The sequence below is a fragment of the Buteo buteo genome, chromosome 3 (genome assembly GCF_964188355.1).
Source record: "Buteo buteo chromosome 3, bButBut1.hap1.1, whole genome shotgun sequence".
Taxonomy (NCBI): Eukaryota; Metazoa; Chordata; class Aves; order Accipitriformes; family Accipitridae; genus Buteo; species Buteo buteo.
In genome coordinates this window covers 9,642,921-9,659,428 of record NC_134173.1, presented here as the reverse complement: position 1 = coordinate 9,659,428, position 16,508 = coordinate 9,642,921, and the positions used below count along the sequence as shown (strand labels likewise).

The window sequence follows — 16,508 nt, the reverse complement described above, 5'->3', positions numbered from 1 at the left end:
AAGGGCTTCAAAAGCTCTTCAGGAGGCTTAAACAATCAACAGAAGATAGTTACACACTCTAATGATGTATGTCCTGTTTTTATTGCAAATATTAGCAATCTTTATTCTGCAGATATTCCATGTGCTCAAGTTGTCTTGCAAGTCTCTGCAAGTAGCAAGTTTGTCAGAAATGCCCGCGACTGACTGTCCTGGTTTCGGCTGAAATAAAGTTAATTTTCCTCCTAGTAGCTGGTATAGTGGTATGTTTTGGATTTAGGATGAGAAGAATGTTGATAACACACTGATGTTTTCAGTTCTTGCTAAGCAGTGTTTATACTAAGTCAAGGATTTTTCAGCTTCTCATGCCCAGCCAGCAGGAAGGCTGGAGGAGCACGAGAAGCTGGGAGGGGATGCAGCCAGGACAGCTGACCCAAACTGGCCAGAGGGGTATTCCATACCATGTGACGTCATGCCCAGTATATAAACTGGGGGGAGTTGGCCAGGAGGGGCAGGTCGCTGCTCGGGAACTAACTGGGCATTGGTTGGTGAGTGGTGAGCAGTTGCATTGTGCACCACTTGTTTTGTATATTCTAATTCTTTTATTATTATTATTATTATTGTAATTTTATCATTACCGTTATTATTATTTTCTTCCTTTTCTGTCCTATTAAACTGTCTTTATCTCAACCCACGAGTTTTACTTTTTTTTTTAATTCTCTCCCCATCCCACTGGGGGGGGAGAGTGAGCAAGCAGCTGTGTGGTGCTTAGTTGCTGGCTGGGGTTAAACCATGACAGTGACAATCAGAATTTAGATAAAGAAGTAACAGAAGAGGAATAACTGGGTGACAATAGCAAGTGTGAAAAGTGACAATATTTCAGAGTCTCTGTTTTTTCCAGAACAAATTTCTTCAAGCTAGTACCTTAAATTGCTTTTTCTTACCTCTTCTGCTATCAGTAGGGATTGTTTGCAATTGAACTTGAAAGAAAAGCCATTATAAGACATCTTTTCCCCTAATGTCTTGTAAGGGTTTTTTCTGAGGAGCAGGTGTTCTAATGTTCCCTACATGTCTCATTTTCCCCAGCCTGAGAAGAGGTTAGCCAGCAGATATTAAGACACAACACAGCAGGTCTTGTAAATGCATTTGTTGTGCATATACCTGAATAATTAGAGCTTGTCACTTCTTTTAACTAGACACAGAAAGTAAGCATCGTAGATGTGGAGGGGACCTGAAGACGAAGAGCACTGAGCTAGGATCTGCTGTGACTGGATCACCTTTGGCTGCTGTTCTTCCGGCAAGTGTTTTCATGCTAAAATAGGTGGCTACCTTTTGTCTGTTAAATTTTCTTCTGTACAGATTATTCTAGAAGTCTTCATTGACAGAAGTTTGGCCTAATACTGGAGGGTGCTGAATTCCTTCAGTCTCTTAATTACAAGGAGAAAGAACAGCGAACCACTCAAAAGTGTATACAGTGTTAGGCCATTTACTTTTTGTGCTTACAATGTGTGTTGCTGGGATTTTGGTTTTGGGATTGGTTTTTTTTTTTTGATCATCCACTGGTTAATCCCCTTCCTTTGCCCAGATGAAAATTAATATTGGTTAAGAATACTTGAGTAAGGTCATGCTGCATCAGGGAAGGCATATGCAAAACAAGGGGTCCAGCTGTTGGCATGGAAGCCAGAGATGATGAAAGACTGGCATAGATGAGTTGGGACCTACATGGGAGAAGAATAAGTGGTAAATCAGAAAACATGTAGCTTTTAGAGACATCAGAATGGTACTGACCAACAACTACAGGTGTTCAGGCATTCTTGGTGTCTCCTGGTCTCAAAGAGATGCAGGTAGAGACAGGAGTGATGTAAAACATCCATTCAGAGTCTCTGGTAAGACGAAATGGTAGGAGGCAAAGGTAAATGTTGGCCAGCTTGTTGGTTTTTTAATCCAAGAGTAAATCAGGATTGATCAATTAAAATTCCTAGTTTAGAGTACTGGGAAGGTGATGTAATTTATCCTTCTTTCTCTCGAATAAAAGTTGTGAGATACAGAGACACTCCAGACATCCCCAGACTCCAGATATTCATGTCAGTGGCAACTGTGTGTAGCAGGAAATGCTCAGTGTGGTGACTTTTTTACCCAAATCTTTAGTTTTCTGTATAGCTTCTGAAGATTATCTGTTGTCTTAAAAATGTTATTCACCATATCTATTTTCAGTCTTGTTCACACTGTTATGAAGATTTAAAAAAATCCTTTGTCTACATAAATTTCCTTCTTTATCATTCTGCTACTACCTTTATGTGACCTCTGTATTAAATATCAGTTATATATTTGTTCCAGTCGTGACTGATTTTATAGTGGATTTGGTTTATTTATTTCCTTTGAGGTAATAACTTGATACTATATACTAAAATGCTGGCAGTATAGAGATAGATCTGGTCCCAAAACTGGAATATGGACATATGGAAGTTTGGAAGCTGGGTTCACAAGGCTGAGTTTTGAATTAGAGGCTTTATACTGCTAAATTTGTATTGTGACCTTAGCCTGGATCCACATCTGATTCAGAGGTCCTGAAGTTTCCAATCTGAGGTTTCCATTGTAGCAGCTTTATACTGAAAAATAATTCTGACCTAACAAGTTAATTATTACTGATCTTTTCCCTCTGCATTCCTTAGATGTAATTTTTTATGTTACTGCTTGAAGTAGTTTATGAAATCAGCTTGAAGATCAACAATATAAAATACAATCCTTAAGTGAGAAAAAAGAATCTGTCTGTAACAAACTTTTATTTTCTAGACAACTGGTAAGAAAAGTATAGTACTTTCCAGTGAAACTAGGAAAGAACTAGCCAAGCAAGCCAGAGTCGCCAAAGAGGAGAGAAAAGCTCAGATAGATGAAAGACACAAGTATTTGGTATCAAGATTAGCAGATGGTATAGGCTTAAGTGAGCAGCAAGTGGAGGAAGCCATTATTTCTGATGACAAGGTAAATATTAATTAAATTATTATAATTAAATATATTTCAAAAATTTCCAGTCTTTTAAAATTACTTCACAATTAACTGCAATTATAATTTTATTTTTAGTTTCAACTTATAGAACAGTTCTTTGCCCCTAGTGGACTTAAAAAGTTGCTCTTCTTTTACCAAGATGTATTTCAGGTATGTTTCTGTTATTACTTTTACAAAAGCAAAGTTGCATTTTTTTAAAAAATCACGAGTCTTGCAAAATTCAGAAAATCTTAACAGAGATTTTTTTTGCTGTGCATGCCGACGTGGAAAGAACTTAGAGCTCATTGTTTAGATACTGCCATCTTGGCTTACATGAAAACAGGAGAATGCTCTATGGCATGGTTTGATACTGTTCTTGATTTCACAAAAGAAAACTTAAAAATGGCCAAGTAAAGTACAAATCCAGACTTCAGAATTGATAAAGATAACTGAGGCAACGTGTTCACAGTATTCAGAGTTTAAAAATACTAGATTAGCTAACATAAGTGTTAGAGGAGTGGGGGAACTGTCTGTATGAGAACCATTTTGTTTTCTCCTTTTGGTTTGAATTGCACCACCCCCACTATGGACAAAGCACTGATTCAAGAGAGTGAAAAATGATGCAATTTCTTTCTAAATTAAGGTAGCTTCATGTTCAGGTCCGTCCCATTCCATGGAAAATAATCTTAAGCTTGAAAAACTATAACTAGAAATAAGGTAGTTGTGGTCCCCAAGATGTATTTCTCTCCTTTTCAGTTTTGAGAAGGAGAAGCCTCTTTATAAAAAGCAAAATCATTTGTTCAGCTTCCACTGGGTGTGTGGTAATAGAAGGTGCCAAGTGACCTTGAAATTGCCTAACATGACTGTTGTGGGCTTCCTGAACTGCAGAAATCCTTCCTCAGTCCTTTCAGGTTATGCCGCTGAGGAGCCACATTAGGGTGAGCGAACTCACCATGTGGTGGTATTTTAGGCTTGTTGAGGAGAAAAACTGATTGATAATACTTGATCATCAGTTAAGTGCAAGAATGAATTACAGATTCATTATAACCTAGATAAGTTAAAAGAGCTTTTGAGTGTTACTGGAATTGCTTAGAGACTGCAAAGCACAGGATCAGCTCAGCTGTCAAAACAGTTTAATCAGTTTTTCCTTTCCTTGGGACTGTGTGTGCACATTTCTGGAATGAACATGTTGTTCTCTGACTTAAATCAAGATGAAACTAAAAATCTTGAAATTGTTTTCCTTAACTGACAAGCCAGAAATAAATGCCCAGCTTGGGTTAAGTGAAACTTTTAATTTCTGCATTTACTTTTGTTTTATTTTGGTCTTTTTAAACATTAAAATATGAATTTATGAAAATTTTGTTGCAAAAGCAACACAGCATAAAAATAAATGTTTCTGATGGAAAGTATGAATGCCATCTCCAGCATCTTCCACCCCATTCGGATGAGTTGAGATCTCATTACGTTGACTGTTCTGTCAACAGTTTGGTTTCAAACATATTGGAGAATTGGAGATTACTCAGGGGCAGTATCATACATGATTGCCCTGTTCTTATCCATTTTTAGCCGTTCTTGGAGACAAAATACTTGCCAGGGCAGACTGTTGGCCTGACCTAGTAGGCATGTTCCTACCAAGATTTGTCAAAGATCTTTTATTCGGTGCTGCTCATCTCTGTTTTTCACCAGCTTGGGTGCATGATATTCACTTGAGACATGCATACAGGTTAGAAGATGCTGATTTTGGGTAGAAGTGGAGAGACACCACTGCGTATCATGCATCACACATTTAGTCTAGCAGGAGCTGAACATTTGACTTTTTAGGAAGAGGCCTCTCCTCAACTTGAAAGAGAAATACACCTGCAGGCTTCTTCCACATTATTTTCTGTTACATTCTTTCAAGTTTCAACAGATTATTTTTCAAAGTGAGTGACAGAAAATTAGAGGGAAGCAGGTCTTTATCAGTCTTGAGAAGAAGTTGTAGATACATCTCAGTGGAGAGGGACCAGTGACAGCAAGGCTTCTCAGAAAGAAAGTTTTGCAGAGTGATGTATGGTTAAAGGCATGGGCAGAAAACTAAATTTCTTTGCATTGTTGGCAGGCTCTAGCTGACAAGTGTTTCTTGTGAGTCCCACTCACAATTACATTATGACTTTGCAGACCAGGCACATGACTTTCTGCGAGACATCCAGTTTGTTTCCGTGGAGGAAGTTGCTCTAGGAAACACTTTAGATTTAATTTCATTATATTTTTGGAGATTTTTTTCCCCTTCTTCTTTGAGTGTTTTTCTGAAAGAACAGGGCTATGAAACTGTTTACTGGGGATTGTGAGATTTATGCAAAGCTTATTCTCCAGATAAAGCCAACCTCACGATTTCTGTCTGGGAATTACTAATCGACTCAGAATGAGCTTAGTTATAATTCACAAATTCAAATAGGATGAGGTATTTTTATGTTAATAGTTCTTATTTTATTAACCTCTTATTTACAATTTAATTGCTAGCAAAAGTCGAATGCATCATTGAGGTCAGATGGGTCAACGAACAGTTTGCTTCAGAAGAAGTTATTTATTACCATGGGTTCTACTGAGGTATGGTTGAAAAATTCATTAGATGACATTTGAAAAGGAAAATATTGAAAAAAACCCATAACAGTTGTGCAGTGTTAAACAGCTTTTTGTAATTCTTGGATAGATACTTAAGTACTTAGTCCATGTTCTCATAATGCAAGATCTCCCAACATTTCTTGAGCTGAGGTTGGAATTTTTCAGTAAAGAAGTAGTGATTAATGTATTTGCCTATCTGAGAGGAGAGCAGGTCAAATAAACCCTTGTTAAAAAATCGTAGATGCTAACATTTTTGTTAATGACTGCATGTTAAGTATTTTCCAGTGCTTGTGCGCTTCTAGTTTAAAAGTGCAGTTCTTCAGTGTTTTTTTATTTCCTTTCATATAATAATACTGCACATTATTCCAAAAATATCTTTAATAATTCCTTTATTCCATTCAAATTCTTATAACAACCTCCTCGCTGTAATGTCTAAGCATTATTCAGCAGTGTATTCAGAGTAGTCATTAAGATTTCTGATTAATTTCTTTCTTTCCATCTCTTTTGTGGGGAATCCAGTGTACCATATACAATTTTCTTTGAATAAGGCATGGTGATGTCTTTTTTTTTGCCTCAATGAGCTTATATTAACATTGTTATGTTAGAAAAGACATAGCTGAAGAATTCTTTCTTGCTTTCAGAGAAGAAGTGAGGTTCATTCCTCTGCCAGTTGGACCAGTTGGAATGGCTTTTCAAATTTGTTATTGTTGAATTATTAATAGATTAAAAATAAGCATTGTTGCAGTACTGATTTGAAACTTCTACATTACTTTGGTCCATCGAAAAGATGAAAATACATGTTAAACAGTATTTAGATCAGAAGTTTTTAGTAATCTTTGAGTTCCCTTTTTAAAAAATGAAATAAATGTCATTCTAAGATGATCCATTCTGGCCTGAGTATCTATGAAAAGTACTTTAAATGTTTGAAAGCTGAGGATATCTTTAGTTTTTTTCAGTGACTTTAAGTTGGCAGATTCAGAAAGGGATTAGACAATCTCATGGATAGATCCATAAATGGGTACTAAAATGACTAGACAGGAATATGTCATCTAACAGCTCTCATACAACAGTTGCAGGTGGTCAGGGAATACAAGAGGAATGGAGCCCAGAAGCAGCCTAGTCCGCAAGCTCTCCCTGAACTGCATTTTCTTAGTAGAGATGCGATACTGGACTGGTCTGCCCAGAAGGGCATTTTTGACATTCTTCTGTCAGGTGGAGAAAAAACAGTATTTGATTTGAGAGGGACAGATTTTCAAATATCCTACAAACAGTTCACTACCTTTTTGAGTAATTATTTTTTTACAATTTTGTTTTCAGCACATTTTTAGGCTGTTAAGTAAATTACTTTTACTGTACGTGTGTATTCTTTTTAACTGTAGGCATTTTGTCCTTTTCACAGGACTTTACAGGAACTTGTGCATTTTTCCTGAGGACATCAGATAAAGTTATAACTGCATCAAATGTTTCCCAGGTAAGACCAAAATCATGCAGTGTTTGCAGTGTACTTAATATTTTCTTAGACCTTTATTCATGCAACTGGAGTCAGAAAAAGAAGTCGGGAGTGCTTTCATGAAAATGTCTAGTTCTGTGTTTAACAGAAGTTCTTTTTCTTTTTCATTTGAGTAAGTATGATAAAGTAATGTTCTAATGATTTGGAAATTAGCTACTGCAATATTATTAAAAACAAGAATTTAATTAAGAAAAATTCATTATTAATCAGTCATTAAAATATAACTTTTAATGGCAATAGGGAATGAAGACCTAAACCAGGAGATTTTCTTTTAAGTAATGAGCCTAAATTATGGAAATGCTGCACTTACTTAAATAACTGTATCTTTTAAACTTTTAAAATAAAGATCATACTTGAAACTAACTAGAGTAAGGTTTTCCTCCCCCTAATAGCTTTAGTAGTGTATGAGAAAAGTACTGTAACAGCCTTTTCTGACTTTCAGAGATGCTCATGTTCTTGGGAAATACTTGCAATAGAAGACCATCCAGACACTAACATCTAAGAGTAGACATTACAGAAAAAATGTAATAGACCTGAAATCATATTCTCAGATACTGATGCACTCATTTTTATGTTGTACAGATTTTGTCCTTATTAGTCACTAATAGGTTGATGTGTTCCATCTGACCAGGCCAAAGCTGTAGTAAGTTTGTTCTCCAGCTACAGTCATGGAAATTAGTACTTCGGTTTCTGTCAGTCACTTGCTTTATAACAATATTTTTACAAATATGTCATCCAGGGGTGTAGAAGTAATTTCTAGGCTTCCTCTTCTCATGCCCTCTCAGTCCTGCTGCGCTGCTTCAGTTGGGTACCTGTCAGAACGGTTGTCCAAACTCTTCAGTTAGCTGCCTTGGTCCCTTCTCTCTGTGGCTGTCTTGTGATCACCTTCTTTTGGCAGGGACTGTCATGTAGCTGTCATCAAACTTCATTCCTTATGTGAGGCAATATTTTTAGATGCTACAGAAGGTAAAACAAGCCCTAATTTTCAGTGAGCCAGTCTTCACACTGACGAGGCTTGGAGCTCTGGCTCAGACTGGTTTGGCAAATTTTGGTTTATCCCGAAGAGCTGTGTAGGAACAGTTGGAAGGAGAACCTGAGAACTCCCTAGAAATACATGGATTTGCCCCTGTTTTTCAAGAGGAATAGCTGAATCTTCAGTGTCCTGTGGAAAGAGATGGATCAGCTTGTATGTTGACCTTGTCCTAGAGATGCAGAAGTCTTGAAAGAATTTTCCCTGTCTCCCCCTCCCTACACAAATGCAAACACTGTCATATGGGAGAAACTGGCATTGTTAAAAGCATCTGAAGGGGAAAAATAAAGGTCAGTTCACTTCTTCATTACATTGCGTCCTTTCCTTCTGCAATTTTGTTAGTGCACCCTTTTGCAGAAGGAAGTAGTTTAGGAGCATTTCCTTGTTAATAACCTTGTGGGCATTGCCTCCCACAGAACATGCTAAGACATGCAAAGAAACCCGGTCTTCCTTGTAAGCACTTCTTCAAGCAGAATGATGCCTTGATTGTCATCCATCATTCGTCCACTTTTTCAGAAAAAGCTTTCTACCCTCTTGTACTCTAGTGGGATTATAATACTGTAATACCTCTAGGATGTATTACTCCACCCATGCATAACAACTAAATGTCTTAAATGCTCTTCTTTTGCATGATAGCCAAGAATGTCAAAGCCTCTACAAAAGTTAATTTGTCGGTGCCATTCCTAAAACACTCTGGAATTGCTGTGTTTGCACAGGCAAAAGTTGGGAGTAGAAGCTTCCAGGGCAGAACTTGGTACGCTTTCTCCCATATCAGTGAAGCATTCGTTATGATAAAGGCAAAATCAGTGTATGTTTGTGCAGTTCAGAAGTTCTAAATGAGACTCCCTCTCTGCTAACAAGAGACATGACCAGAGCCTAAATGGCTAGCCAGTATGGGTCATAGAAAGCACATGGCCCATGTTCAGGATGTATACATTTGTAAGCAAAATGCCAGTAGCAGAAAAACCAACCAGTCCATAAGCAGATAATGTTGGGAAAAGATACAATCCGTCACTTCTTCCAATTTATGTGTTATGTTCAGCAGTAAAATTTCACTCACCAGTACTGTCTCTTCCTGTCCCCTGCTTCAGCAATTCACTGCTTCTTGCTTCACATTAACTAGAATAGCCTAGAATTGACTATTTCAGCTGGAAGGGACCTACAACAATCATCTAGTCCAACTGCCTGACCAATTCAGGCTGACCAAGTTAAAGCATGTTGTTGAGGGCATTGTCCAAATACCTCTTAAACACTGACAGGCTTGGGGCATCAACCACCTCTCTAGGAAGCCCGTTCCAGTGTTTGACCACCCTCTCGGTAAGGAAGTGCTTCCTAAGCATAAGTTCATTAGCAATGAACTGGAGAGAACTGTGAAACTGAGAGGCATTTCTTGCCTGATACATTTGTTCTTTTTTTAGGCATTTATGATAGATGGAAGCTGTTCCTGTAAAAGAGAAATATAGACGTATAATTGTCTGAAGATTAATTAGTGCATTGATGTTAAATGGTTAATTTTAATTGTTTGCTGGAGTGTTGCTACAATATGGGACTGACTCTTCTGGTGACTCAAACTCAAGGGCAAGTCTTGGAATTTCCAGTTGAATTTTAGTCTATGTCCGATCCAAATTCAGTAGCTGGGGGACAATATCCTCATGGAACCTACGTAGTTATGGACTGTATATATGTCTGCCACATGTCTGAATTTGACTCAAATAGTATAATGTTGCAGAATTTTATGTGCACTCTGCTAATTTTTGTTTCTTCCTGAAGGAGGTGAATTTTGGCATATTTGATTGTACTGAAGGAAATATCCTTCAGGGCCTGGAATTTTTCTTGTCCCAAATCATGATACCAGCACTTAAATCCCAACAGGTAATCAAATAGCTACTCTTTTTTCTCAAGAACATGTGGAATTAAGGCAAGTAGCTACTGCAGTCCTGTTTGTGCATCAGTTGAACATAAAACAGGGTACAAAAAGATACAAGTCTAATATAGGCCTTTACGGCATTCATGCAATTTGTATATAAGTGTTTGAAATTCATATAGTTATTGTTTATTTTCAAGCAGTAGCACCAGCTGTAATGTTCATGACAAAGGAGAACATAGCATAGCAGCCATACTAAGATAAAACTGTGATAACTTAATTAAAACTAGATTAAGCCTGGATTGAAAGAAATGTCAAGTCTTTCTGGCAGCACAAGGGATCAGTCTATGATTTTATTGTAGAGCGTGGACAGCAAGCACTGTATCACAGCCAGAGTATCCAGCTTCTTTGAGTTGTCTTTGTTCTGTGGCACTCACAAAGCATCACAACTGGTTCTGTTGCCTCCAGAAGTACATGTTCAGAGGTAGGAAGTATAATGAAGCTCAGTGTCTGTTAAGAATGATGGCATCGTACACTGTTGCCATATGCTACCATTTTCTCTCATCCAGGAGCAGGAAGAGAGATTAGAATGTGTTTTCTCTGTTCAGAGAGAGCCAAATCAGACTGAAAAAAAAGACAACAATTCAGTGTGAAGACAGAGCAGGGAGACGTTTTTATTTCTTGAGAGCCTCTTGCTTGTTTGTCTTTTCTTGTCTAACAGAATAATTAAATCAATGCACACTTTAAAGTATTTATGTTATAGTACAGATGAGTGTATTTTAAAGGGCATACTGATAAATCTTTATGTACTAACACCTTTCTAATGAAAAATAAGATATCTTTTGTGTTCCAAAAACAAAAGAAAGTGTGACCCTAGTTTTACCTTTTTTTTTTTTTTTTTTGGCATAAATTATAAAATAATCAGAACTGGGGAGCTGTGAAAGAAGGCTTGAAGAACAGCCAGATACAAGACTTTCTGTATTCAGTGGATAAATTTGTGGGTACTTTGTCATCATCAAGGCAGAATATAGAAGATAAAATTCAGCTCACAAAAGTGGATGTTGATATTTATGTCAGCAACTTACAGAACCCATCTGACTACATAACTGCAGGTGAGTAATTCCTATGGCAAAGCAAACACAATGATGCTGTTTATAAAATAAATGTTATGTCATTAGTAAAAATTTACTTTGAAGAATTAATTCATCTTTCCTGAGCTATATACATTTTTCTGCTTACTCTTGCCAGGTTTCTGACTGTCTAGTCATAAAATCATCAATCATTTGCCCATCCTTTAATTCATAGATCTTAAAGGATTAGGTAGTTCCTTGACATACCATGTATGCAGTGGCCCGTGTTTCTCCTAGTTTGCCTGCCAAGTAATTGCTGAGTGAAGCCATCTACTAGTGTGTATACACTTCACTTTCTTTGATACTGGGGAAATCCTATCCTATATTAAGTCTGGCTCTGAGGGCTGTGAGTCAAAACAAGATGTATTTATAAAAATTTATATATATACATATATGTACATGTAAGAAAAAGACTAGTTCTGTCTCTTTGAACAGTAGCTTTCCACCATTTCTTATCACCACATGGATTTTCAGAATGAAATAATGCCAAACCAGTCAATACTTCTGCAATCCCTCTCAGCTCTACATGAGCCTATGGCAGGACAGCTTCCACAGAAGAACTAGTGACTCTTAAGATAAGGCAATAACATTATATAGCTGGACAAGTTCTTTAGATCCATTTAGTAGTACAAGCTTCACAAGTCCTAAATATAATGCACCAAGTGAACTGGACTCTTTCAGCTGTTAGGGCAATCTAAAAGGTGTGCTGACTTATAAATTTTAGGGAGTTTTTGTGACTGTTAATAATGGTGTCCATTACATGATGCTTTTAATGTGGAATAGGCTGCATTGGCAGAAAGAGAGAAACGTAAAATAAGCCTTTACTTAGGAAATACAAGCAGAAAAAGATACAAATAGTAGTTAGTGCATTTCTTGGACCTCTGAAACATGATTCTCCCAAAACCACATCACTGTATTTTTTTTTTCCTTATGAACTCACTGTAGGTAGATACACGTTGTATGTGTGTGCATCTTGTTGTTACAGTCTTAATCTTTTCCTGTTGTTGGTCAGTGATTTAAATATTTTCCGGTTACACAGAGTCTCAGTTTATGCTTGACAAGGACATTTCACTTTAGTTAAAAATTTGTATTTATTTCCTGGTATTTATGAGACTGTCTCATTCTATGATTTTGAAGGTAGTAAACCAGAGGTCACTGAGAAACTTGAAGAAGTGGTCATGATTTGGATCAAACAGATCAGACAAGTTTTAGTGGAGAGTGAACAAATGAGAAGAGAAGCTGATGACATTGGTCCATCTGCAGAGCTAGAACACTGGAAGGCAAGAATGTCATCATTTAACAGGTTAAATCCCTGTATTATTTCTCACAGAGTCTAAAAAAAAAAAGCTTTTTAAAAATAAATCTAAACTTTCATTCCAAAGAGAGTATTAAATATATTTCTTTCTTGAAAGCCTTTTAGATGAGATCAAGAGTTCAAGAGTAAAGAAAATTATAAGTATTCTTCAGGCAGCAAGATCAAAGACATTAAAGCAGTGGAAAGAGCTGGTAATTACTATGTCTTAATAAAAGTTTTAAATGAGTACAGTACTGTATTTGTAATACACACAGAACTGAACACAATGCTAAAAGTAGTTTTGAGTGTTTATGCAGGTTTTGTACTGTGGTTTATTATCCATTTGTTGAAACATATAACACCAATGATTCTGAAGTTAAATAGATAACTTGAGAAGAAGTCAATGCTTCTGTAATGTGTCTTTCATTAACATAGCGGGTGGAATGGTTGTGCAAAAGTAAAGCAATGCAGCAATACAACATTTTTCTGTCTCTCTCCAGCTGTACCCTGTACAGGCCAACTGTAGAGATGTCTGAAAGTTCATCATATTGCTTTTAGAATTATTGACAGCTGGCTTTTTGTAGCATAACTGCTACTTCAGATAAATGGATATCTGTAATGTAAACTTACCAGTCAAAATTGTAGGCAAGTCAGAAAATAAACTGTAGACCATGTACAGCCAGACTCCCCCTCAAAACACCAGAATGTGGATCTTCTAGCACTTGAGAAGGTATTCTACTGTTTTGAAAATAGACCAGGAAAACAGTGTCACCTTACTGAGTGATGAGCCAAAGATGATGAACTAGATTTCTTTCTTCATATGGAATTGCCTCCTAAGTACTGGATAGTTCCACCTGTCATGAACAGAAAGATATAGAGGCATTAGTTGTGAACTCATTTTCCCCTAATAAATGTTTATTAAAAAATGATGGGAATAACCCTGGTACATTTTAGGGATCTTGTCTAATGGGTAGAATGGGTACCATGCTAAAACCATTCTAAAATGTAAGTTGGATTATCAAAACCACACTATTGTACTTTCATCAGGAAGGAAAAACTTTGGGGGTCTAAGTACAGAGTTCTCTAAATCACATCCAAAATGTTGCTGATTGCCAGGTAGATCTTGCCAATTTTCACATGTAAAAGCAGTTATTTCTTGTGTAAAGAAGAAATGGCTTATTTGAGAGAACTTCTGTGAGAAGATGTTTGCAAGATAGTGTCCTGGTTTCAGCTGGGATAGAGTTAACTGTCTTCCTAGTAGCTGGTACAGTGCTATGTTTTGAGTTCAGTATGAGAAGAATGTTGATAACACTGATGTTTTCAGTTGTTGCTCAGTAGTGTTTAGACTATAGTCAAGGATTTTTCAGCTTCTCATGCCCAGCCAGCGAGAAAGCTGGAGGGGCACAAGAAGTTGGCACAGGACACAGCCAGGGCAGCTGACCCAAACTGGCCAACGGTGTATTCCATACCATGGGACGTCCCATCTAGTTTAGGAACTGGGAAGTGGGGGCGGGGGAATTGCCGCTCGGGGACTGGCTGGGTGTCAGTCGGCGGGTGGTGAGCAATTGCCCTGCGCATCATTTATACATTCCAATCCTTTTATTACTACTGTTGTCATTTTATTAGTGTTATCATTATCATTATTAGTTTCTTCTTTTCTGTTCTATTAAACTGTTCTTATCTCAACCCAGGAGTTTTACTTCTTTTTCCCGATTTTCTCCCCCATCCCACTGGATGGGGGGGAGTGAGTGAGCGGCTGCGTGGTGCTTAGTTGCTGGCTGGGGTTAAACCAAGACAGATAGAATCATGGTCTTGTGGTAGCATGCACTGTAAAAGAGCAAGAACCTGTTCAATAAATTTTAACAGTATTCTATTTCTTTTTTTTATCCCTTCAGGATGGTAATATAACAATTGCTGCCAATGAAGCTAAAGACAATGTGAGATATTTATATACATTGGATAAATTTTTTGGTCCACTTGCCAAAGCTTCACCTGTAAGTAGTGCTCTAAAGGCACTTATTGTGAAATTCAGAAAAGAAAGGAAAGGCTTTTGCTGCTGAAAGAAAGATACTCTCTTTTCAGTATTTAAGTCCTATGTTTAATGATTAGTAGACAGCTTAACTCCTTTGGCATTAGTGAATTGAGTTTACAGATTTTGAATAAACCAGAGGAAATGCTAGGAGGCAGTTGTCAATTCAGAAGATAGTTGAAGGGCATGAGAAAAATAAGCAAAAGATTATGTTTTTCCAAACTTGATACTGAGCCTTACATATAGTACCTCTTCCTGTCTCCATGCTTCAGTTAGCAGTTGCTTGTGATTGTTTTAATGCAAATATCATAGAATTATCATAAGCCTTCAGTTGAGCTGGAATCGAGCAGCTACCATTTATTCTACAGGTTAAAGCTGTTTCTCTTGTAGATAGCACATATTTACTGTCATCCTGGTTAAGATGATAAAACTTATTTTCATAACCATGTGGGTCTCAGATTTCATTTTTTAAGTGAGAACATGAATTTTGAAGATACAGCCACCAGGCAAAACTGTTTAAGCTTATACAGTTCCGAAGATTTACACATAATCCAGCTGCTTACAATTTTTCCAAATATTGTTTTCAAAGCTTGAACTCAGTGCTGGTTTACGCTGTTTTTCTTCTGCAAATATTCACCATTCTGCCATATTGGATTTGACTTTTAGATACCATCCTTTTTTTATCCTTTTCTAGACCAGTCACTGTCTCTTGTTCTGGGTTCTCAGTATATCTGGCTTGCATGCATTTCTGTGGAATCTTTCTGTGGGACAGAAAACTCTATAGTTCAGTATCCTCAGTAAGAGAGAAATTATTGTTGCCTTGCCTCCCCCTTCTGGATTTCTCTTCTGTACAGATCTAGGCAAAATGACCAAAGGCCAACTTCCTTCTTCTTGTCCTTCCTACAGCAGGCCAACTCTTTTGTAGCAGCGTGTGACTTCTTTTCCTCAGGTAGCATATTCCTTTGCAAAGCAGACTACAGCACCTTCATATACATGGGAGGCCATGACCAAAAAGAGTACAGCCTCTGGTTTTCCTCTGGAAAGTCACACTCTGGAAGAAGATGTAATAATTTATTCATTACCTGTTCCCCATTTTTTTCTCTTGGTCATAGTGTGTTAGGTCCCCACAAATGAATTGGATGGTCCAGTTCATAATGAGGTGTCTACAAGAACAATGTGTTACAGTCAAAAAGATGTTTATCCACTGACAAACATATTCCCAGAGCTGTCACATTTTCCGTTTTTAATTTTTAGGAAACTCGAATTGCTGACTTTCCCATTTTTTTCTGTTGTAGGTAACAATGATGGAACACGTACCCAGTTTAATGAATACTGTCTGTATGATCTACTGTACATCACCATACTACAACACGTCAGAGCGCGTGACATCTCTTCTTCTTAAAATCACTAATCAAATGATTAACACATGCAAGATGTATCTATGTGAAGGTGTTTCAAAAATCTGGGATCTGGACAGGTGATAGAATTTTAATAATTTAATCTTTTGTTAACACTAGAAGTAAAATTACAGATTAGTCATCAAGATTATTGAAAGGTAAATTTAAGTAGCCCCTTGTCCTCCTTCCAGGCACTGATTCCTATGTTAATTTTAAGCTCGTGACTACTCTTTTTGTGTAGAATTAAGTACTCTGCAAAAACAAATTCACTATGTGTTGTGAAAAAAACTGTTATGAGAAAGCATGTAATGTATATCAGTATACAACACTCAATAGTTTTTCCCCATGGTTTTTTTAAGACCAAAACACACTTGAGCAATTAGAACTGGGAGCTAAGGTTCTTCATAAAGAAGCTCTGAGGACAGACTGGCAAAGTTCCATCTGAGATTTATATTTTGCTGTTAGTGGACAGGAAAGTCAGTTTGAGGAAGGGAACAATATATACCAGGACCAAACTGACAATTTGGTTGTGCAGCATAAGTGGAAGCACAGAAGTGTTTGTATGGAACTTAACAGGTGGGTGGTGAATGCTGATGTCACTGGCAGAACAAGTGTATCTGAAGGATGAGAAGTTAAGTGGAGATGGCCTAGGAAGAACACACACTGTAAGAACAATTCAATTATTTTCATGC

At 37.3% G+C, this 16,508-nt stretch overlaps 1 protein-coding gene across 1 annotated transcript in view; it reads left to right on the top strand.

Moving 5' to 3' along the window:
* Positions 1 to 16,508, top strand: part of LOC142028869 (dynein axonemal heavy chain 5-like) — a 170,223-nt gene that overhangs the window by 4,556 nt on the left and 149,159 nt on the right. Inside the window, exons 3-13 of the mRNA XM_075022779.1 lie at positions 1,173 to 1,273; positions 2,770 to 2,958; positions 3,058 to 3,132; positions 5,461 to 5,547; positions 6,962 to 7,033; positions 9,873 to 9,974; positions 10,892 to 11,078; positions 12,234 to 12,399; positions 12,509 to 12,602; positions 14,286 to 14,384; positions 15,715 to 15,896. Of these exons, the coding sequence (XP_074878880.1) occupies positions 1,173 to 1,273; positions 2,770 to 2,958; positions 3,058 to 3,132; positions 5,461 to 5,547; positions 6,962 to 7,033; positions 9,873 to 9,974; positions 10,892 to 11,078; positions 12,234 to 12,399; positions 12,509 to 12,602; positions 14,286 to 14,384; positions 15,715 to 15,896 (1,354 nt within the window). The remainder of the gene's footprint in view (positions 1 to 1,172; positions 1,274 to 2,769; positions 2,959 to 3,057; positions 3,133 to 5,460; positions 5,548 to 6,961; positions 7,034 to 9,872; positions 9,975 to 10,891; positions 11,079 to 12,233; positions 12,400 to 12,508; positions 12,603 to 14,285; positions 14,385 to 15,714; positions 15,897 to 16,508) is intronic.